Source organism: Schistocerca serialis, chromosome 9, assembly GCF_023864345.2.
Source record: "Schistocerca serialis cubense isolate TAMUIC-IGC-003099 chromosome 9, iqSchSeri2.2, whole genome shotgun sequence".
Lineage (NCBI taxonomy): Eukaryota > Metazoa > Arthropoda > Insecta > Orthoptera > Acrididae > Schistocerca > Schistocerca serialis.
The window spans coordinates 388538281-388561878 of record NC_064646.1 but is presented as its reverse complement, the minus strand read 5'-3'; the positions used below and the strand labels follow the sequence as shown (position 1 = coordinate 388561878).

General features: G+C 46.5%; 1 protein-coding gene across 1 annotated transcript in view; it reads right to left on the bottom strand.

Moving 5' to 3' along the window:
* Positions 1 to 3509: 3509 nt before the first annotated feature.
* Positions 3510 to 23598, bottom strand: part of LOC126419634 (chondroadherin-like protein) — a gene marked incomplete at its 3' end in the record, with an annotated part of 165106 nt that continues 145017 nt past the window's right edge. Inside the window, exons 6-8 of the mRNA XM_050086823.1 lie at positions 22479 to 22720; positions 14703 to 14863; positions 3510 to 3627 (exon numbers count right to left, since the gene is read on the bottom strand). Of these exons, the coding sequence (XP_049942780.1) occupies positions 3510 to 3627; positions 14703 to 14863; positions 22479 to 22720 (521 nt within the window). The remainder of the gene's footprint in view (positions 3628 to 14702; positions 14864 to 22478; positions 22721 to 23598) is intronic.

The window sequence follows — 23598 nt, the reverse complement described above, 5'->3', positions numbered from 1 at the left end:
AAAATCCTAAGAGATTTTGGTCTTACGTCAAAGCAGTAGGTGGATCAAAACAAAATGTGCAGACACTCTGTGACCAAAATGGTACTGAAACAGAGGATGACAGACTGAAGACCGAACTACTAAATGTCTTTTTCCAAAGCTGTTTCACAGAGGAAGACTGCACTGTAGTTCCCTCTCTAGATTGTCGCACAGATGACAAAATGACAGATATCGAAATAGACGACAGAGGGATACAGAAACAATTAAAATGGCTCAAAAGAGGAAAGGCCACTGGACCTGATGGGATACCAGTTGGATTTTACACAGAGTACGCGAACGAACTTACCCCCCTTCTTGCAGCGGTGTACCGTAGGTCTCTAGAAGAGCGTAGCGTTCCAAAGGATTCGAAAAGGGCACAGGTCATCCCCGTTTTTAAAAAGGGACGTCGAACAGATGTGCAGAACTATAGACCTACACTCCTGGAAATGGAAAAAAGAACACATTGACACCGGTGTGTCAGACCCACCATACTTGCTCCGGACACTGCGAGAGGGCTGTACAAGCAATGATCACACGCACGGCACAGCGGACACACCAGGAACCGCGGTGTTGGCCGTCGAATGGCGCTAGCTGCGCAGCATTTGTGCACCGCCACCGTCAGTGTCAGCCAGTTTGCCGTGGCATACGGAGCTCCATCGCAGTCTTTAACACTGGTAGCATGCCGCGACAGCGTGGACGTGAACCGTATGTGCAGTTGACGGACTTTGAGCGAGGGTGTATAGTGGGCATGCGGGAGGCCGGGTGGACGTACCGCCGAATTGTTCAACACGTGGGGCGTGAGGTCTCCACAGTACATCGATGTTGCCGCCAGTGGTCGGCGGAAGGTGCACGTGCCCGTCGACCTGGGACCGGACCGCAGCGACGCACGGATGCACGCCAAGACCGTAGGATCCTACGCAGTGCCGTAGGGGACCGCACCGCCACTTCCCAGCAAATTAGGGACACTGTTGCTCCTGGGGTATCGGCGAGGACCATTCGCAACCGTCTCCATGAAGCTGGGCTACGGTCCCGCACACCGTTAGGCCGTCTTCCGCTCACGCCCCAACATCGTGCAGCCCGCCTCCAGTGGTGTCGCGACAGGCGTGAATGGAGGGACGAATGGAGACGTGTCGTCCTCAGCGATGAGAGTCGCTTCTGCCTTGGTGCCAATGATGGTCGTATGCGTGTTTGGCGCCGTGCAGGTGAGCGCCACAATCAGGACTGCATATGACCGAGGCACACAGGGCCAACACCCGGCATCATGGTGTGGGGAGCGATCTCCTACACTGGCCGTACACCACTGGTGATCGTTGAGGGGACACTGAATAGCGCACGGTACATCCAAACCGTCATCGAACCCATCGTTCTACCATTCCTAGACCGGCAAGGGAACTTGCTGTTCCAACAGGACAATGCACGTCCGCATGTATCCCGTGCCACCCAACGTGCTCTAGAAGGTGTAGGTCGACTACCCTGGCCAGCAAGATCTCCGGATCTGTCCCCCATTGAGCATGTTTGGGACTGGATGAAGCGTCGTCTCACGCGGTCTGCACGTCCAGCACGAACGCTGGTCCAACTGAGGCGCCAGGTGGGAATGGCATGGCAAGTCGTTCCACAGGACTACATCCAGCATCTCTACGATCGTCTCCATGGGAGAATAGCAGCCTGCATTGCTGCGAAAGGTGGATATACACTGTACTAGTGCCGACATTGTGCATGCTCTGTTGCCTGTGTCTATGTGCCTGTGGTTCTGTCAGTGTGATCATGTGATGTATCTGACCCCAGGAATGTGTCAATAAAGTTTCCCCTTCCTGGGACAATGAATTCACGGTGTTCTTATTTCAATTTCCAGGAGTGTATATCTGTAACGTCGATCAGTTGTAGAATTTCGGAACACGTATTATGTTGGAGTATAACGACTCTTCTGGAGACTAGAAATTTACTTTGTAGGAATCAGCATGGGTTTCGAAAAAGACGATCGTGTGAAACCCAGCTTGCGCTATTCGTTCACGAGACTCAGTGGGCCATAGACACGGGTTCCCAGGTAGATGCCGTATTTCTTGACTTCCGCAAGGCGTTCGATACAGTTCCCCACAGTCGTTTAATGAACAAAGTAAGGGCATATGGACTATCAGACCAATTGTGTGATTGGATTGAAGAGTTCCTAGATAACAGAACGCAGCATGTCATTCTCAATGGAGAGAAGTCTTCCGAAGTAAGAGTGATTTCAGGTGTGCCGCAGGGGAGTGTCATAGGACCGTTGCTATCTATTCACAATATACATAAATGACCTTGTGGATAACATCGGAAGTTCACTGAGGCTTATTGCGGATGGTGCTGTAGTACATCGAGAGGTTGTAACAATGGAAAATTGTACTGAAATGCAGGAGGATCTGCAATGAATGGAAATTGAATCTCAATGTACACAAGTGTAATGTGCTGCGAATACATAGAAAGATAGATCCTTTATCATTTAGCTACAATATAGCAGGTCGGCGACTGGAAGCAGTTAATTCCATAAATTATCTGGGAGTAGGCATTAGGAGTGATTTAAAATGAAATGATCATATAAAGTTGATCGTCGTTAAAGCAGATGCCAGACTGAAATTCATTGGAAGAATCCTAAGGAAATAGAATCTGAAAACAAAGGAAGTAGGTTACAATACATTTGTTCGCCCACTGCTTGAATATTGCTCAGCAGTGTGGGATCCGTACCAGATAGGGTTGATAGAAGAGATAGAGAAGATCCAACGGAGAGTAGCGCGCTTCGTTATAGGATCATTTAGTAATCGCGAAAGTGTTACGTAGATGACAGATAAACTCCAGTGGAAGACTTTGCAGGAGAGACGCTCAGTAGCTCGGTACGGGCTTTTGTTGAAGTTTCGAGAAACATACCTTCAGCGAGGAGTCAGTATATTGCTCCCTTCCACGTATATCTCGCGAAGAGACCATGAGGATAACATCAGAGAGATTAGAGCCCACACGGAGGCATACCGACAATCTTTCTTTCCACGAACAATACGAGACTGGAATAGAAGGGAGAACCGATAGACGTACTCAAAGTACCCTCCGCCACACACCGTCGGGTGGCTTGCGGAGTATGGACGTAGATGTAGATGTAGGTTGGGAGATGAAGAAGCTTGCACAGGATAGAGTAGCACGGAGAGCTGTATCAAACTGAAGACCACGACAACAACACAGAGGCTACCGACATTCATTCTTCCTAGGGACTACTCATTGGGTTGGAGGGATTAGATAGTAGTACAACCACACACCGTCAGGTGGCTTGCGCAGTGTGACGTAGCTGTAGACGCGCGGACTGTGCGCAGGGGGCCGCGGCTACTCACGTTGACGCAGTAGACGGAGTGCCGGCGGTCGTCGTCGCGGCGGCGCCGCCTGGAGCGCAGGATGAGTGCGACGCCGAGCGCGCTGCCGAGCGCCACGACGCCGGCCAGCCCGGCCGCCTGTGCCACGCTCATGCCGGCCCTGGCGCGCGCCTTGCGGCCCCTCGCGGCCCCCGCGGCGCCGCGCCGCCACTCCGCCGCGCACAGCGCGCTCGCGTTCAGCGACGCCAGGCCCGTGTCGCGCAGCGACTCGGGAGCCGCGCACCTGCCGCAGCCACCACCTCACAACCTCTTATCTCTACGTATACGTAACAACAAAGCCGTAAACCCAGCGTTTCTACAGGGTGTTTCAAAAATGACCGGTATATTTGAAACGGCAATAAAAACTAAACGAGCAGCGATAGAAATACACCGTTTGTTGCAATATGCTTGGGACAACAGTACATTTTCAGGCGGACAAACTTTCGAAATTACAGTAGTTACAATTTTCAACAACAGATGGCGCTGCAAGTGATGTGAAAGATACAGACGACAACGCAGTCTGTGGGTGCGCCATTCTGTACGTCGTCTTTCTGGTGTAAGCGTGTGCTGTTCACAACGTGCAAGTGTGCTGTAGACAACATGGTTTATTCCTTAGAACAGAGGATTTTTCTGGTGTTGGAATTCCACTGCCTAGAACACAGTGTTGTTGCAACAAGACGAAGTTTTCAACGGAGGTTTAATGTAACCAAAGGACCGTAAAAGCGATACAATAAAGGATTTGTTTGAAAAATTTCAACGGACTGGGAACGTGACGGATGAACGTGCTGGAAAGGTAGGGCGACCGCGTACTGCAACCACAGAGGGCAACGCGCAGCTAGTGCAGCAGGTGATCCGACAGCGGCCTCGGGTTTCCGTTCGCCGTGTTACAGCTGCTGTCCAAATGACGCCAACGTCCACGTATCGTCTCATGCGCCAGAGTTTACACCTCTATCCGTACAAAATTCAAACGCGGCAACCCCTCAGCGCCGCTACCATTGCTGCACGAGAGACATTCGCTAACGATATAGTGCACAGGATTGATGACGGCGATATGCATGTGGGCAGCATTTGGTTTACTGACGAAGCTTATTTTTACCTGGACCGCTTCGTCAATAAACAGAACTGGCGCATACGGGGAACTGAAAAGCCCCATGTTGCAGTCCCTTCGTCTCTGCATGTTCAAAAAGTACTGGTCTGGGCCGCCATTTCTTCCAAAGGAATCATTGGCCCATTTTTCAGATCCGAAACGATTACTGCATCACGCTATCTGGACATTGGCTCAAATGGCTCTGAGCACTATGGGACTCAACATCTTAGGTCATAAGTCCCCTAGAACTTTGAACTACTTAAACCTAACTAACCTAAGGACATCACACACACCCATGCCCGAGGCAGGATTCGAAACTGCGACCGTAGCAGTCCCGCGGTTCCGGACTGCAGCGCCAGAACCGCTAGACCACCGCGGCCGGCTATCTGGACATTCTTCGTGAATTTGTGGCGGTATAAACTGCCTTAGACGACACTGCGAACACCTCGTGGTTTATGCAAGATGGTGCCCGGCCACATCGCACAGCCGACGTCTTTAATTTCCTGAATGAATATTTCGATGATCGTGTGATTGCTTTGGGCTATCCGAAACATACAGGAGGCGGCGTGGATTGGCCTCCGTATTCGCCAGACATGAACCCCTTTGACTTCTTTCTGTGGGGACACTTGAAAGACCAGGTGTACCGCCAGAATCCAGAAACAATTGAACAGCTGAAGCAGTACATCTCATATGCATGTGAAGCCATTCCGCCAGACACGTTGTCAAAGGTTTCGGGTAATTTCATTCAGAGACTACGCCATATTATTGCTACGCATGGTGGATATGTGGAAAATATTGTACTATAGAGTTTCCCAGACCGCAGCGCCATCTGTTGTTGAAAATTGTAACTACTGTAATTTCGAAAGTTTGTCTGCCTGAAAATGTACTGTTGTCCCAAGCATATTGCAACAAACGGTGTATTTCTATCGCTGCTCCTTTAGTTTTTATTGCCGTTTCAAATATACCGGTCATTTTAGAAACACCCTGTACGTGTCTTTCAACACGTTAATCTCCAACACTACACTAGCGGCCATTTAAATTGCTGCACCAAGAAGAAATGCAGATGATAAAAGGGTATTCATTGCACAAATTTGTTATACTAGAACTGACATGTGATTACATTTTCACGCGACTTCGGTGCATAGATCCTGAGAAATCAGGACCCGGAACAACCACCTCTCGCCGTGATAACGGCCTCGATACGCCTGGGCATTGAGTCAAACAGAGCTTGGATGGCGTTTACAGGTACAGCTGCCCATCCAGCTTCAACACGATACCACAGTTCATCGAGAGTAGTGACTCGCGCATTGTGACGAGCCAGTTGCTCGGCCACCATTGACCAGACGTTTTCAATTGGTGAAAGATCTGGAGAATGTGCTGGCCAGGGCAGCTGTCGAACATTATCTGTATCCAGAAAGGCCCTTACAGGACCTGCAACATGCGGACGTGCATTATCCTGCTGAAATGTAGGGTTTCGCAGGCATCGAATGAAGGGTACAGCCACGGATCGTTTTTGTGGTCTTTAAGGTTTTCAGAAATTACTGCAACCAGTCGCCTTTTATGTAGATGTATTTTATTTAACCATGACCGGTTTCGAGCTGCCTAGCAACTCATCATCAGATGGTATATACATTTAGTGCTTTTTTGTACCCATTGTGTGGGTGGTTGAGTATCTGTGGAGCACTAAATGTATATACCATCTGATGATGAGTTGCTAGGCAGCTCGAAACCGGTCATGGTTAAATAAAATACATCTACATAAAAGGCGACTGGTTGCAGTAATTTCTGAAAACCTTTTCACACCACAGTCGCAGTGTTCCACATCCACAATGGATAAAAGTCTTTGTGGTCTTTAGTCCTGAGAATGGTTTGATGCAGCTCTCTATGCTACTCTATCCTGTGCAAGCTTCTTCATCTCCCAGTACCTACTGCAACCTACATCCTTCTGAATCTCCTTAGTGTATTCATCTCTTGGTCTCTACGATTTTTACCCTCTACGCTGCCCTCCAACGCTAAACTCCTCCTCTCCCCAATTCTATTCAGTACCCCCTCATTACTTATGTGATCTACCCATCTAATCTTCAGCATTCTTCTGTAGCACCACATTTCGAAAACTTCTATTCTCTTCTTGTCTAAACTATTTATCGTCCATGTTTCACTTCCCTAGATGGCTATACTCCATACAAATACTTTCAGAAACGACTTCCTGACAAACCTTATCCTGATGTTAACAAATTTCTCTTCTTCAGAAACGCTTTCCTTGCCATTGCCAGTCTACATTTTATATCCTCTCTACTTCGACCACCATCAGTTATTTTGCTCCCCAAATAGCAAATCTCCTTTACTACGTTAAGTGTCTCATTTCGTAATCTACTTCCCTCATCATCACCCGACTTAATTCGACTACATTCCATTATCCTCGTTTTGCTTTTGTTGATGTTCATCTTATATCCTCCTTTCAAGACACTGTCCATTCCATTCAACAGCTCTTCCAAGTCCTTTGCTGTCTCTGACAGAATTACAATGTCATCCGCAAACCTCAAAGTTTTCATTTCTTCTCCATGGATGAAATCTAACATCCACTGTTCAAAGTGCCGTCAATGCGAACAAGAGGTGACCGAGACGTCTAACCATTGGTACCCCATACCATCACGCCGGGTGATACGCCAGTAGCCGGCCGGGGTGCTGAGCGTTTCTAGGAGCTATAGTCTGGAACCGCGCTGCTGCTACGGTCGCAGGTTCGAATCATGCCTTGGGTATGGATGTTTTTCATGTCCTTAGGTTAGTTAGGTTTAAGTAGTTCTATGCTCTAGGGGACTGATGACCTCAGATGTTAAGTCCCATACTGCTCAGAGCCATGTGAACCATCTGATACGCCAGTATGGCGATGACGAATACACGCTTCGAATGTACGTTCACCGCGATGTCGCCAAACACGGATGCGACCATCGTGATGCTGTAAACAGAACCTGGATTCATCCCAAAAAATGACGTTTAGCCATTCGTGCACCCAGGTTCGTCGTTCAGCACACCATCGCAGGCGGTCCCGTCTTTGATGCAGCGTCAAGGGTAACCGCAGCCATGGTCTCCGAGCTGATAGTCCACACTGCTACAAACGTCGTCGAACTGTTCGTGCAGATGGTTGTTGTCTTGCAAACGTCCCCACCTGTTGACTCAGGGGTCGAGACGTGGCTGCACGATCCGTTACAGCCATGTGGATAAGATGCCTGTCATCTCGACTGCCAGTGATACGAGGCCGTTCCGTATTACCCTCCTGAACCCACCGATTCCATATTCTGCTAACAGTCATTGGATCTCGACCAACGCGAGCAGCAATGTCGCGATACGATAAACCGCAATCGCGATAGGCTACAATCCGACCTTTATCAAAGTCGGAAACGTGATGGTACGCATTTCTCCTCCTTACACGAGGCATCACAACAACGTTTCTCTAAGCAACGCCGGTCAACTGCTGTCTATGTATGACAAATCTTCTTGGTGTAGTAATTTTAATGGCCAGTAGTGTAGTACTACAACAAAATACACAACTGTGCAGGAGCTGTAATTTAAGATCTATGCTCTGCGTAAATGGTGTAACAGCTCGTTTGTAGCATTTAGTCTGCACTGCTTAACAGGACTCATTTCATAAAAGATGTAGTGCCTCATCCAACCGATAAAATGTTAGTGTACCCAGTACAGCTGTAACAAATTATTAGTAGGCATATGGGCTTTCGATCATTGAAGGGCTAATAAACAATAAGACTTCATAATGACGGATTCCAGTAGAAGATGCAGTTCTCATTTGTTCGAAAGACGGTGGAGAAGCGTAGTTTGTCTGCTGAGCTGAGCGAGCGAGCGAGTCAAGCCTACCTTCGTGAGGTACGCGCCACAGTCTGTCTTTCTCAGAGGCGTCGGTATGCCACCGTACGACGCATGACAGAAGATAGCTTGTAAAGCTACGGATTGGTTTCCTGTCCTGTTCTACTCGCAAACAGAGAGAAAGAGAAAAACGACTCCGTGCCTCTGTAACAGCCCTAAATACTCTTATCTTCGTGGTCCGTACGCGAAATGTCTCTTGGTATAAGTAGAATCGATCGGCAGTCAGCTTCAAATGCTGGTTCTCTAAATTTTACCAACGGCATTGCTCGAAAAGAACGTGATCTTCCCTGCAGGGATTCCTGTTTGACTTACGACGCATCACTGTAACTGTCACGTGACAAACGAGTCTACCAGCAATACGAGCTTGTGAATTTCTTATATGTCCTCCACTCAAGCCGACCTCGTGGGGATCCCAAACGCTCGAGCAGTACTCAAGAATCGGTCGCTCAGTGCTCCATATGAGGTCTTCTTCACAGATGAAACACACTTTCCTATAATTTGTTTAGTAAACTGAAGTCGACCATTCGCCTTCCCTGCTACCTTTCTCACGTGCTCTTTCCACCTCATATCGCTTTGCAATGTTACACCCAGATACGACGGTGAGTCAAATGAAAACCTTAAATATTCTTTTAAATATTATTTGTTGTACAGAAGTGGTTCAAAGTTGTATCACTTTTCAACATAATCTCCCCCACACTCAATGCAAGTCCTCCAGCGTTTACAAAGTGCATAAATTCCTTTAGAAAAAAAATCTTTTGGTAGTCTGCACAACCACTGCTGCACTGCGTGGCGTAACTCTTCATCAGAACGGAACTTCTTTCCTCCCATTGCATCTTTGAGTGGTGCAAATATATGGAAATCACTTGGGGCAAGGTTTGGTGAGTATGGTGGATGAGTAAGACACTCAAAATGCACGTCTGTGATTGTTGCAACTGTTGTACGGGCAGTGTGGGGCCTTGCATTGTCAGTGGTCCCTCTAGGCATGTAATGCTCCAAAATGACGCCTTTTTCGTCCCGAGATAGAGTCAGCACTGCCTTCCCTGCTGATGGTTCTGTTCGAAACTTCTTTGGTTTTGGTGATGAGGAATGGCGCCATTCCTTGCTCGCTCTCTTCGTTTCCGGTTGGTGGAAGTGAACCCAGGCGTCATCCCCAGTAACGATTCTTGCAAGGAAGCCATCACCTTCTCGTTCAAAGCACCGAAGAAGTCCTTCACAAGCATCAACAGGTCGTTCTCTCATTTCGGGAGTCAGCTGCCGTGGCACCCATCTTGCAGACACTTTGTGAAACTGGAGCACATCATGCACAATGTGGTGTGCTGACCCATGACTAATCTTTAAACATGCTGCAATGTCATTCAATGTCACTCGGCGGTTTCCCTTCACTATGGCTTCAACTGCTGCAATGTTCTGTGGAGTAACAAATCGTTGTGCCTGACCTGGATGCATCTTCCACTGAAGTCACACCATTTGCGAACTTCCTACACCATTCGTAGACTTGCTGCTGTGAAAAACATGCTGCACCGTACTGAACCCTCATTCTTCGATGAATTTCAATAGGTTTCGCACCTTCACTACGCAAAAACCGAATACCAGAACGCTGTTTTTCCCTGGTGCAAGTCACAAGTGGGGTGGCCATCTTTGTACTGATACTGCAACGGTATATGTGCATCTGCACAATGCTGCCACATACCTGCCATTCTGCACTCTGTTTGTAGCACGCTTACCAACTTAGAGAATAACGGCGCGAAATTTCGATTTCTTATTACAAATTTAAGGTTTTCATTTGACTCACCCTCGTATTTAATCGACGACACTGTGTCAAGCAGAACACAGCTAATGCTATATTCGAATATTATGAGACTGTTTTTCCTACTCGTCTGCATTCATTTATTTTTCTACATTTACAGCAATCTGCCATCGTCATGTCAAAAAGAAATTTTGTCTAAGCCAACTGAACGACGTCACCTTCCCCCACGCCACAGCATCTTCAGCAAGCCCGTAGGCCGCTGCTCGTCCTCTGCGTCAGATCGCTTATGTATACAGAGAATAAGAGCGGTCCTACCACAATTCCCTGGTGCAGTCCCGACATTACCCTTGTCTCTGATGAGTGCTTCAAGGACAACACAGTTCTATTACTTGAGCAATGATCGAGCCACCCACATGTCTGTGAACCTGTTCCGCACGCTCATCCCTTCGTTAACAGTCTGCAGTGAAGCACAGTGCTAAACGCCTTCCGAAAATCCAGGAATACGGAAAATGTCTGTTGCCCTTCATCCATGGTTCGCAGTACATCGTTTGAGAAAAGAGTTAGCTGAATTTCGGACCGCGGTGGTCTCTAAATCTGTGCTGATTTGTGAACAGAAGCTTTTCCGTGTCAAGAGGATTTACTGTGTTCGGCTTGAGAATATGTTCAAGATTTTTGCAACCTACTGCAACCTACATCCTTTTGAATCTCTTTAGTGTATTAATCTCTTGGTCTCCCTCTACGATTTTTACCGTCCGCGCTGCCCTCCAGTACTAAATTGGTGACCCCTTGATGCCTCAGAATATGTCCTAACAACCGATCCCTTCTTCTAGTCAAGTTGTGCCACAAATTTCTCTTCTCCCCAATTCTGTTCAATACCTCCTTATTGGTTATGTGATCTACCCATCTAATCTTCAGCATCCTTCTGTAGCACCACATTTCGAAAGCTTCTATTCTCTTTTTGTGTTAACTATTTATTGTCCACGTTTCACTTCCATACATGGCTACACTCCATACAAATACTTTCAGAAATGACTTCCTGACACCTAAAACTATACTCGATGTTAACAAATTTCTCTTCTTCAGAAACGCCTTCCTTGCCATTGCCAGTATACATTTTATATCCTCTCTACTTCGACCATCATCAGTTATTTTGCTCCCCAAATAGCAAAACTCATTTACTACTTTAAGCGTCTCATTTCCTAATCTAATACCCTCAGCATCACCTGATTTAATTCGACTACATTCCATTATCCTCGTTTTGCTTTTGTTGATGTTCATCTTATATCCTCCTTTCAAGACACTGTCCATTCCGTTCAGCTGCTCCTCCAGGTCCTTTGCTGTCTCTGACATAATTAGAATGTCATCGACGAACCTCAATGTTTTTATTTCTTCTCCATGGATTTTAATACCTACTCCGAATTTTTCTTTTGTTTCCTTTACTGCTTGCTCAATATACAGATTGAATAACATCGGGGATAGGCTACAACCCTGTCTCACTCCCCAACCACTGCTTCCCATTCATGCCCCTCGACCTTTATAACTGCCATCTGGTTGCTGTACGAATTGTAAATAGCCTTTCGCTCCCTGTACTTGACACCTGCCACCTTCAGAATTTGAAAGAGAGTATTCCAGTCAACATTGTCAAAAGCTTTCTCTAAGTCTACAAGTGCTAGAAACGTGGGTTTGCCTTTCCTTAATCTTTCTTCTAAGATAATTCGTAGCTTCAGTATTGCCTCACGTGTTCCAACATTTCTACGGAATCCAAACTGATCTTCCCCGAGGTCAGCTTCTACCAGTTTTTCCATTCGTCTGTAAAGAATTCATGTTAGTATTTTGCAGCTGTGACTTATTAAACTGATAGTTCAGTAATTTTCACATGTGTCAACCCCTACTTTCTTTGGGATTGGAATTATTGTATTCTTGAAGTCTGAGGGCATTTCGCCTGCCTCATACATCTTGCTCACCAGATGGTAGAGTTCTGTCAGGGCTGGCTCTCCCAAGGCTATCTCTATAAAACCGAAATGGAATTCCATCCGGATCTCGCGACTTATTTGTTTTCAACTCAGTTACTTCTCTATGCCAGCAATGCCATTTACTACGCCTTCCATTCGGGAGTCTGTGCGACTGTCAAGCCATGGTATTTTTGTATGATCCTCATGAATGAAAGATTTCTGAAACGTAAAATTCAAAACTTCACCTTTGCTTTTGCTCTTATGGCGTAAGCCGTATTTTCGATGTACGTCCCATGTCTCGTAAATATTCGTAGCTTTCTGCTTCCGGTTTCATCCAGCTCTCGATTTCAAGAATAATCAGAGCAGCAAATTCAGGAACTTGATTACAAATACTTCGACAATTTACAATTTTTGACTCTCTAAGTGTCTTTACTTTGAACACAGGCTGGTTTCACTCTCTGCGTACTGACTGGTGAGCATTTATCAGAGGACCTCCAACTAACATCTAGCGTAAAAACAAATAATGTGCATTCTACAAGTATTTGCTATCTGAATAGCTGCTTCCTTTGTGAAGTGAACCCCTGACCTGTCAAGGGCAGTCCTGTAACCCTCCATCCCACAATGCAGGTCCAGAAATCTGCAGCCAGTACCGTCACAGAATCGAAGGAGCCTTTGTCTGAGGCCCTCCACTTGGATCCAAACCAAAGGTCCCCAATAAAATCTGGGAACGCTGTTGCAGATTTTGAACTCTGCTTGTAGCCTGAATGCGAAGCCAGCAATCTTCACCACTTCTGGCAGCCAGCAATATGAACTGAGGATAGTCTCAGAACCAAGTGACAGAAGTGATTGGTGGCGACGTGAGCCACAACTTGCAGACGACTAGACGACTGCACCCTGCATGCTCAACAGCAGACAGAGCCTCTTCCATATCTCCGATGAGACCCGCCACTCCCCTCCCCCCCCCCCCCCCCCCCCCCGGCAGGGTAGACATACTGAGTGCACATAGAAAGAAGTCGGCCCTTTGTGGTATTTCTATAAGTGGTTCCATAACGTGCCCAACACTGCAGCTCCCGATAACTAGCAAACCCATCCCCACATGTGCTGCTCGGACCCTGTTGAAAGAGCGGCCACTTGTCCACTCACAGGGTGAATGGGCCAAACAGCCAACCTCCTCATTGACTCTCTGCCTAGAACGAATGTGTTACCATCTGTCGCTCACCCCTGCAGTGGGGGCAGATCCACCGCGCCGGTGACAATGCACTGTGCCTCGGTAACAGACCCTATCGGCGAAATAAGCGACACATAAGGTGTCTCACTCAACGTGGCAGATTCTGTCAGTGCTACAGCCTCAGACAGCAGCGAGAAGGCGGTTGACTGTGCCCAAAAGCGACTTTAGCTTTTCAGAAACTATGGTCAGCTCCTCCTGTGTTCACATCCTAGCGCTGTTTGTAAAAGCATACAAAGAAAAATAAATATGAAATCTGCTAGCCTCTGATATGTCCCCAATGGAGCCTGACGCCTTATTAAATTGTATAGCTGGCCGTTCAAAAGAAGTGCTACGGACTGCTTGAATCTACACTTAAGTTATTGAATCGCGAGAAATTTAAGAATTAATCTATGAAAAACCAAAGAAAAGGTGTCTTTCAGGTGACCCCAAAAGAAGAAATCTAAAGGGTTGAACTCCGGTGATGGGGTAGACTATACCACTGGACCAGCCCTTCCATTCCATCGGCTGAGGAAGGTGTTGTCGAGATGTCTCCACATGGAAGTGAGCTGGACCACCATCATGTGGTAGCCACATCCCTCTTCATACCACCAATAGCAGCAGAGGAGGCAGGAGCACCGACAGGAACTGTGGTTACGCCTCGCCCATTCAGAGTGAAATGCTTGCTATGTTCTGCTTGCTACAGGCTCTTAGTCCAAGCTAAATGGTTCAAATGGCTCTATGGGACTTAACATCAGAGGTCATCAGTCCCCTAGACTTACAGCTACTTAAACTTAACTAACCTAAGGACATGACACACATCCATGCCCGAGGCAGAATTCGAACCTGCGACCGTAGCAGCAGCGTAGTTCCGGACTGAAGCGCCTAGAACCGCTCGGCCACAGCGGCCGGCAGTGTGGAGCTAAGTAAGACACTAGTACAGATGGCATATTTCCACTTGTCTAGTATGTCCTCACGCGTGGTTTCATTCAATGAAACTTATACACTACCAAAGGTCTTTGATTTCCGCCATCACGTCCCTCCCATGGGACACATTCACAACCACATGTCCATACGACCTTTTCTGCTCCTTATCCACCCTTTTCTACAGTTTATCCCGACTGAACAAAATCATCCTGCATATTCTGACACCATTGCTGCATTTCTCGTTAATTTAATTTCACATTTCACCACAGACACCTTTTTCCACTGCTCTGGTATCGCACGTGCCTTACTCAGCTGAAGCTATGGGAATTAAGTTATGCATAGATTAATAAAGTAAACTGTTGTAAGACGGTGGGCAAAGTTTACTATTTAAGCTTCCATTGCTTTCTAGTATAGCATCGACAAAACGTCAATTAATGAAGTGAGTGACGTACCTTGTTATTACCCTGAACCTACTAATTAGTGCTGCAAACTAGTGAGGCGCTGTGGCTGGCTGGCCACTCACCGGGGTTGGTCCGTGATGGCGTCGGCCGCCTGCTGGGACAGCCACTGGAGCGCGCTGCAGTCGCAGCGCCACGGGTTGCCCTCCAGCTTGAGCTCAGCCAGGGACGACCAGCGCAGGCTGTCCGCGCCCAGCCGCTCCAGCGCGTTGTTGTCCAGCCGCACCTGCCGCGCACCGTCGAGACCAGTCTCAGCACCTGGAGCTTTACTAGCCATCGTGACATTACAAAAGGCGAAGGTCTACAAACTCCCAGCATGCTGGAATAGCTGTGGGTCAGCAATCAGCACAACGAAAAATCGGCCAAATTTGCGAATTTCACTTTTTTTTTATTCACTAGATGACTAGTTTCGGGCCGGGAGCCATTTTCAAATCGTCGTACAGGGCAGAAAACCAAATGTACAGTCTTGTACGATACAGGTATTGCCAAATTTTTTAAGCACATACCGTTTCAAGACCTACGTAACAAAGCCAAAAATGGTATTTCCGAAAATGCAAAAGCTATGTCAAAAATGTGCAAACGAACAGTTACAGCGCATATAGATAACTAGCAGTTTACTCCTTCTGCTGCCGAAAGGAAACATAAGGAACCTTATCGGACTGCTACGGTCGCAGGTTCGAATCCTGCCTCGGGCATGGATGTGTGTGATGTCCTTAGGTTAGTTAGGTTTAGTTAGTTACAAGTTCTAGGCGACTGATGACCTCAGAAGTTAAGTCGCAGAGTGCTCAGAGCCATTTGAACCAACCAGGAACCTTATCAAGATGTAGAAAATCTCATGTATTTATTAAAATATTCTCTAACCACCAAAAATACAAGAATTAATACAGTAACCGTACAAGCCAACACTAAAATTATGTTGTTGTGGTCTTCAGTCCTGAGACTGATTTGATGCAGCTGTCCATGCTACTCTATCCTGTGCAAGCTTCTTCATCGCCAAGTACCTTCTGCAACCTACATCCTTCTGAATCTGCTTAGTGTATCCATCTGTTGGTCTCCCCCTACGATTTTTATCCTCCGCGCTGCCCTCCAATGCTAAATTGGTGATCCCTTGATGCCTCAGAATATGCCCTACCAACCGATCCCTTCTTCTAGTCAAGCTGTGCCACAAAATTCTCTTCTCCCCAATTCTATTCAATACCTCCTCATTAGTTATGTGATCTACCCATCTAATCTTCAGCATTCTTCTGTAGCACCACATTTCGAAAGCTTCTATTCTCTTCTTGTCTAAACTATTTATCGTCCACGTTTCACTTCCATACATGGCCACACTCCATACAAATACTTTCAGAAAAGACTTCCTGACACTTTAATCTATACTCGATGTTAACAAATTTCTCTTCTTCAGAAACGCTTCCTTGCCATTGCCAGTATACATTTTACATCCTCTCATCATTTATTTTGCTCCCCAAATAGCAAAACTCATTTACTACTTTAAGCGTCTCATTTCCTAATCCAATACCCTCAGCATCACCCGATTCATATTTTTCCAAAAATGTCAACTACCTAAACTCACTGAACAGTTCAACGCAGCAGCGCCACATACGGCGCGTATGACAAAGTTGTTTGCCATGTTGGCACGTAAAAATCATGGAACTGATACTGTCTTTTCGTGTTCCTTCAACTGCCTCGTGCTGCATTTGCGCTATAGTCACTCTGACCTCACACTACGAGACGTCCATCTTTCTGTGCACGACTGGGAGACCTGTGGCAACATGCTCCCGCACTTTCATTTATTTCCACCGAGTAGTTAATACTTTATGTTACTATATCTAGGTCGTCTTTCAATTTTGCAGAGCGTGTAGATAACTGTAGTGTAGTGAAGCCATTTAAATCATATAACAATGTCAAGTCTTCCGGTCCAGACTGTATACCAGAAAGGTTCCTTTCGAACTGTACTGATGAAAGAGCTCCATACTTAGCAACCGTATACAATCGCTCGCTCGACGAAACATCCGTACCTATGCTCTGGAAAGTGGCACAGGCCACACTAATACTCGAGAAAGGAAATTCAAGTCTTTCTTTTCCTTACCATTTGTCGTATTTTTATGGGGCCGGCATGTTCGGATGTGGCAATGATAGTGGTATACGCCCTTCGTGTCACCATGGATCGCTGTGTGTGGAAGCAGGTGGGGACGATGTGGGAAGCGAAAGTATCTGATTAGTAGGAGGGACTGGAATTGGGAAGAGCGAGGGTAGCACTATGCAGGCCAGAGAAGAATGCTGGAAGCATGATCTAAGGAGGGGTCATGAGAGATAAACGTACAGGTTATAGAATGGGTAAATGACAGCGCAGTGTGGTGGGTTAGGAAGATAGAGCCTGCTGAAGTTCCCTTCAGGTGGGGGCGGAGAGGGGATCATGTTGGGGAGTACAGGACAGACAATAGAATTTTCTTCTTCGAGTAGAGGATGTATTGGATTGGCAATGATATTTGAGGGTCGTGAAGAGAGGTGGAAATTTAATTAGTTGGTAAAAGAAGTGCTTGGGAACGAAAAGACGGATACCGGAGAGCATGTGGAGTGTATTACATTCGAGATCTTGTGAAGTGTGGTAACATTTTGGGGGTACACAGACACAAGGTACGTTGGCTAAGGTAACGGTGCTCTTTTTTCATTAATTTTCATTCCATTCCTGATGAGAATGGCGGGTTCGTTTTCGAACATAGAGTTCGTTTGAGCCAAAGGTAATTGTTTACGCAGAGGTAGCACTATTTATTTGTTTAATTTCGAAGTTGTGCGATTTTGCTTATTTTAAGTTAGTATGCTACTTTGGCTGGGAGGTGAAATAATTAAGACCCCGAATTTTGTTTCTTACTGAGGGAAAAATCTCCCTAAAAACCTCCGTAGTGTTAATTCGTATGCTTTACATTCTTTATTATTCGTCATACTCATTTTGATCTTATATGAAGATAGTAACTTCGAACGAACGGATACCGTTGATAACTGTGGAGCTTCTCTAGAACAAATGATAATTAATTGAAATCCTCAGCTGCACAGGTGTTGATATACGTCGATGGGGACAGCTGAAAATGTGTGCCCCGACCGGAATTCGAACCCGGGATTTCCTGCTTACATGCCAGACGCTCTATCCAGCTGAGCCACCGAGGACACAGATTAACAGCGTGACTGCAGGGACTTACCCCTTGCACGCTTCCCATGAGACCCACATTCTCAACTGTCCACAATCTACATACGTAATGTTCCTAATAGATATTTGCCCATCCACTCATTACTCACGCCAACTAAGGTGACGATGGATGGAGCGTCTGCCATTCATTTTGATCTTGTACATGCTGCAGTATATTTTCCTATTGTTGAATTCCTTCGAAATCGTGCAATCCCCGATATATTGTTTGTATCGCTCTAGCGATAGCGCTTGTACGGTACAGGTACTTGTATCTCGGAAAATTTAAATGTATTCTTTTGTTTTGGTTTCCATAGAAATTCTTGGTAGCCCATAGTTAGCTTTTAATTGTAACATTCTTTGTTCTAAGGGCTGAATATTGGTTAGCTGGTATAGATGGTTCAAATGGCTCTGAGCACTATGGGACTTAACATCTCAGGTCATCAGCCCCTAGAACTTAGAACTACTTAAACCTAACTAACCTAAGGACATCACACACATCCATGCCCAAGGCAGGATTCGAACCTGCGACCGTAGCGGTCGCGCGGTTCCAGACTGTAGCTCCTAGATCCGCTCGCCCACCAGAGGCCGGCAGCTGGTATAGATCTCCACTGCTGGTTCTAGGACAAGTTCTTACGACTATCCGTGGTATTCTCCGTCCTGTACTACAATTTTTTGGTGTGTGTGCTTTTGATGTTTGCCATACCAGTGCCGCGTACTCCAAAGTTGGTCGTATGAAGCTACCATCAGTGTACATTAATACCGGCGTCGTCGTTCCATTGAATTTCCCTTTCATTAATTTGCGAAATACTAATCGTTTCCTTGCCTTCGATATCATTTAATATCACCTTGTCTGCAGGTCAAGGTGGAGTGGAATGTTAATTCATGATACTTTACAGTATCTTTTGGTACTACTTGCTTCCCCCGCAATTGCTATGATTGCTGCTATGATGGATTTCTAAAACAGTAATCGGCCTCTGATTCGTGGTCGTGCTGCACGAGATCCTTACGATATCGGCAACGATTTCAGAAAGTGATGATTTGCAGGGTGAGAAGGGCTCAAATACCATCCCGATCATCCTGATTTAAGTTTCCTGAGGTTTCCTCACAATCAATCCTGGCGAAAACTGGGTTCGTTTCCTCAAAGACTGTGGTTGAGTACCTGTTCTTTGCTTGTCCAAACTTAATTTTTGGTCTGTCTCTAATAAAGACGGCGCCGACGGAACATTAGACGGTGCACTTCCTTCATCAAATATGCAATTATTATCTTTAATGCAGTCGGAGCTGGTGCCCTGGAAACCGAAATTACGCGTGATCCAATTGCGGACGAATCACAGAATATACCAGTTTGCCTTTAACCTAACCTTTTCCTCTGTGTGTGAACGGAAGACAGGAACGCCATTTGGTTCTGATGCCACGCCAAACAGTACGTCCTCTTTCCTCAGTAGGATATATGAAGTACGAGGTGCATTCAAGTTCTAAGGCCTCCGATTTTTTTTCTAACTAACTACTCAACCGAAATCGATGAAACTGGCGTTACTTCTCGACGTAATCGCCCTGCAGACATACACATTTTTCACAACGCTGATGCCATGATTCCATGGCAGCGGCGAAGGCTTCTTTAGCAGTCTGTTTTGACCACTGGAAAATCGCTGAGGCAATAGCAGCACGGCTGGTGAATGTGCGTCCACGGAGAGTGTCTTTCATTGTTGGAAAAAGCCAAAAGTCACTAGGAGCCAGGTCAGGTGAGTAGGGAGCATGAGGAATCACTTCAAAGTTGTTATCATGAAGAAACTGTTGCGTAACGTTAGCTCGATGTGCGGGTGCGTTGTCTTGGTGAAACAGCACACGCGCAGCCCTTCCCGGACGTTTTTGTTGCAGTGCAGGAAGGAATTTGTTCTTCAAAACATTTTCGTAGGATGCACCTGTTACCATAGTGCCCTTTGGAACGCAATGGGTAAGGATTACGCCCTCGCTGTCCCAGAACATGGACACCATCATTTTTTCAGCACTGGCGGTTACCCGAAATTTTTTTGGTGGCGGTGAATCTGTCCATCCTGAGATGTAGGCGACCTTGGCTTTCTGCAACTGTACCGTTGAATAGCTCTGAGCAATATGCGACTTAACTTCTGAGGTCATCAGTCGCCCAGAACTTAGAACTAATTAAACCTAACTAACCTAAGGACATCACACACATCCATGCCCGAGGCAGGATTCGAACCTGCGACCGTAGCGGTCGCGCGGTTCCAGACTGAAGCGCCTTTAACCGCACGGCCACACCGGCCGGAAACTGTGCCGTTGGCAGTTGAGGTCATGCATTCAGTTGCTCTAATGTTTACAATAAGCTTTTCCTACAATTTACTGTCTGTACTGGAGGTGCATGTACGTATAGTGAATGGGCTTTTTCACGTTCTGTTCTTGTCCCTCTCTCATTCGCAGCCGTTCCTTTGTCGGTACTAGGCAGCAAGGACATCCATAGGATAGTCTGTCGGGGGAGGGAGGTTCTAAACCAGGGCGTGTGGAGTGTTTTTAATATTTTGGATGACGAGTGGTGACTTGTAACTAGCCATAAATAGTTCCAGTTCTGACCCTGTTAAAACCTACGTAATACTGTCTTTTAAATCATTTTCTTTAAAAAAATATGTAATTATGCAATACTTTGCCCTTTCCCTGACAGCTAGGTGGCCGCAGCTGCCCCCCCTTCCACCCCCGCCTACCTTCCCCCCCCCCCCAACCGCCCCCCCACTCCCCCCCCCCCCCCCCCCCCCCCCTCTCCCCGGCACCGGGTATGGGAGCTGGCAGTATTGGCGCCCGCTATATTGCAGTAGTTTGAGTAACGAAGATTTTTGTGAGGTAAGTGATTCATGAAAGCTATATGTTATTGTTAGTCAGGGTCATTCTTTTGTAGGGATTATTGAAAGTCAGATTGCGTTACGCTAAAAAAAAATACAGTGTGTCAGTTTAGTGTTGATCAAATTAAGTAAAGAGAGAAATGTCTGAGTACGTTCAGTTTTGTTCAGTTGTTTGAAAATCAAATAACGCAGAAGTTTTCCATCACTGTCATTTATAAATTTTTCTAAGGGGATGTTACGCAACTTCGAAGTTATCCTCTGTAACCCGCGTTCTTTTCAAAAGTTACTCAGTGCAGCTTTGACCAGAGTGGAAAGTAGCCTGCACAGGCATAATTAATCGGTTGTTAACAGGTAGAATTCGATTCAGTGCGTAAACAGCATGCCTCGCAAGCTGGCCGATCTGCGATCTTTCTCAAACGACTGTAAAGAAACTATCCGCTAAAATCATCTGATTCTCGCTCATCTTACAGGTTAATTCGTCAGCTTCATGATGAACCGCACATCATTTCGTTAATTCTCATAGTTATTGTGATATTTCGGTATTACTGCAAGAAATTCTTAAAGTTTGCAGCGAAAAATAAGGGTCGCTATGAATTTGCATTTCGTACGTTTTAGGTCATATGTTGCCTCATATGCGAAAAAGTCAGAAAGAAACAGTTATAAATCCCACTTATCAAATGAACCGTTCGAGGTATCGAAACAAGATTTAGGCAAATGACGGCAGCACACAAAAAGTAGAGTATTTTGCCATATGATTAATATGCGAATTTTTTTTTTCAAAAATTATCGCAAGTGACGAAACTTGGTGCTATGCTCGTGAGCATAATTCAAAGCATGAGAATGCCCCTGCCGCCACACAGCCCTGTGTGTACGACAAATATTGACCGATAATGGTGTGACCCCTGTTACCAACCCCCGATATCCACCCGACCTTGCCCCATGCGACTTTTTTTGTTTTCTAGAACGAAAAGTGACCTGAAAGGAAAGCTTGTTGCTGATTTGCTGAGGTGAATAAAAAAATTACGGGAGCGCTATATAGCATCATAAAACATGAATTTAAACAATGTTTTGAAAATGAAATAAAAGATTAAACAATTGTATGTGTGCAAGTGGAGAGTACTTTGAAGGGGATTCAAGGTTTGTGCTTAAAATGTGAATACAAGAACACAAGAACACACTTGCCCTGAAAAGCTAATGAAATTTTGCGTCCAGATGTCATAGAAAATGCCGTATTACATTACGTCTTGTATTTTTAACAAAACTTCGAACTTGCGTGACATTTGTGAATTGCCTGAATCGTGCAAAGCTGGCGAATTTCATTAATACTACAGCCAAATTGACAACAAAATGTTGCAGATTGCAGTGCTGTAACCCTCAAGTGTCTACGTCTAATAGTTTCGGAGATATCGACATTTGAGTGGACTGCAGAAGACACCGATTCCGGCTGAACTTTCAAAATGCAGCCCACTGTTAAAACGCGTCTATCTCAAAAACTACTGCAGATAAGGCTTTCGGTTTTTTGCCCTGAAAAGCTAATGAAATTTTGCATGCAGATGTCATAGAAAATGCCGGATTACATTACATCTTGTATTTTTAACAAAACTTCGAACTTACGCGACATTTGTGCCTGAATGGTGTAAAGTTAGCGAACCCTGGAACCGCAATTGTTGTAGCGTATTACCCCGTATCACAAAATAGACACGTCTCACAGTGAGAGACTACACAGTTATCACAAGATGCAGAGCCGCCATTCAGTCACGACGAGGTTAGCCACATAATGGTAATTAACGGGCGGAAGCAGGCCTCACCCAGCGCAGGTTTTCGAGCCCGGCGGTGGCGAGTGGGTGGACTTCGTGCAGCTGGCCGTTGAAGGCGCACAGGAACTGCTCCAGCTGCGTCAGGGAGGAGAGCGCGCGTGGGCCCAGCCTGCGCAGGCGCGGCATGGCGCTCAGCGCCAGACTGCGCAGGCGCGGCCACTCCCCCAGCAGGCTCTCGTCGTCCAGCTGCTCCAGCTGCGTCGCCGACAGGTTCAGCTCCTCCAGCGTCGCGTCTGCGAAAACGTGCAACGGTTAGGGGGTGCCTGCTTGAGTAGCCGACTGAAAAATGCAAAACTGAGGATCGGTGTAACTTTGTGAAATACCCTGTACTGGTTTCTTGTGTTGGGAATCACCTCTTCAGTCAGCAGATCTATAGAGGAGGAAATTCTGTCACCAGAATCCGGCAGCCTACCTTCTGCTTCTACCCTTCCCCCTGGCCCCTACACCCTGTTACACCCCCACAACACCATTTGTCATTCAATACGGTTCTACTGCACCTAAACTCATAAAATAAGGATAATTGCAGAATGCAGTGCCACACAACGTAGCACTACACAAAACTGGCGCTAATAGCGTAGGCACATAGGGAACACACACGACACAGGTCTGTAAGTCCACAGTATTGGTGATAAGTTGAGAAAACCGTCCCGAAACACATGTGCTACAAAACGCCACTCTTTCCTGCTCATGTACCCCGACATCAATATGAGATACGATCACCATGCACACGTACACAGGCCGCACAACGGGTTGGCGTACTCTGGATCAGGTGGTCGAGCAGCTGCTGGGGTATAGCCTCCCATTCCTGCACCAGTGCCTGTCGGAGCTCCTGAAGTGTCCTAGGGGTTTGAAGACGTGCAGCGATACGTCGACCGAGAGCATTCCAGACGTGCTCGACGGGGTTTAGGTCTGGAGAATAGGCAGGCCACTCCATTCGCCTGATATCTTCTGTTTCAAGGTACTCCTCCACGATGGCAGCTCGGTGGGGCCGAGCGTTATCGTACATCAGGAGGAAGGTGAGATCCACTGCACCCCTGAAAAGGGGGACATACTGGTGCAAAATGACGTCCCGATACACCTGACCTGTTACAATTCCTCTGTCAAAGACATG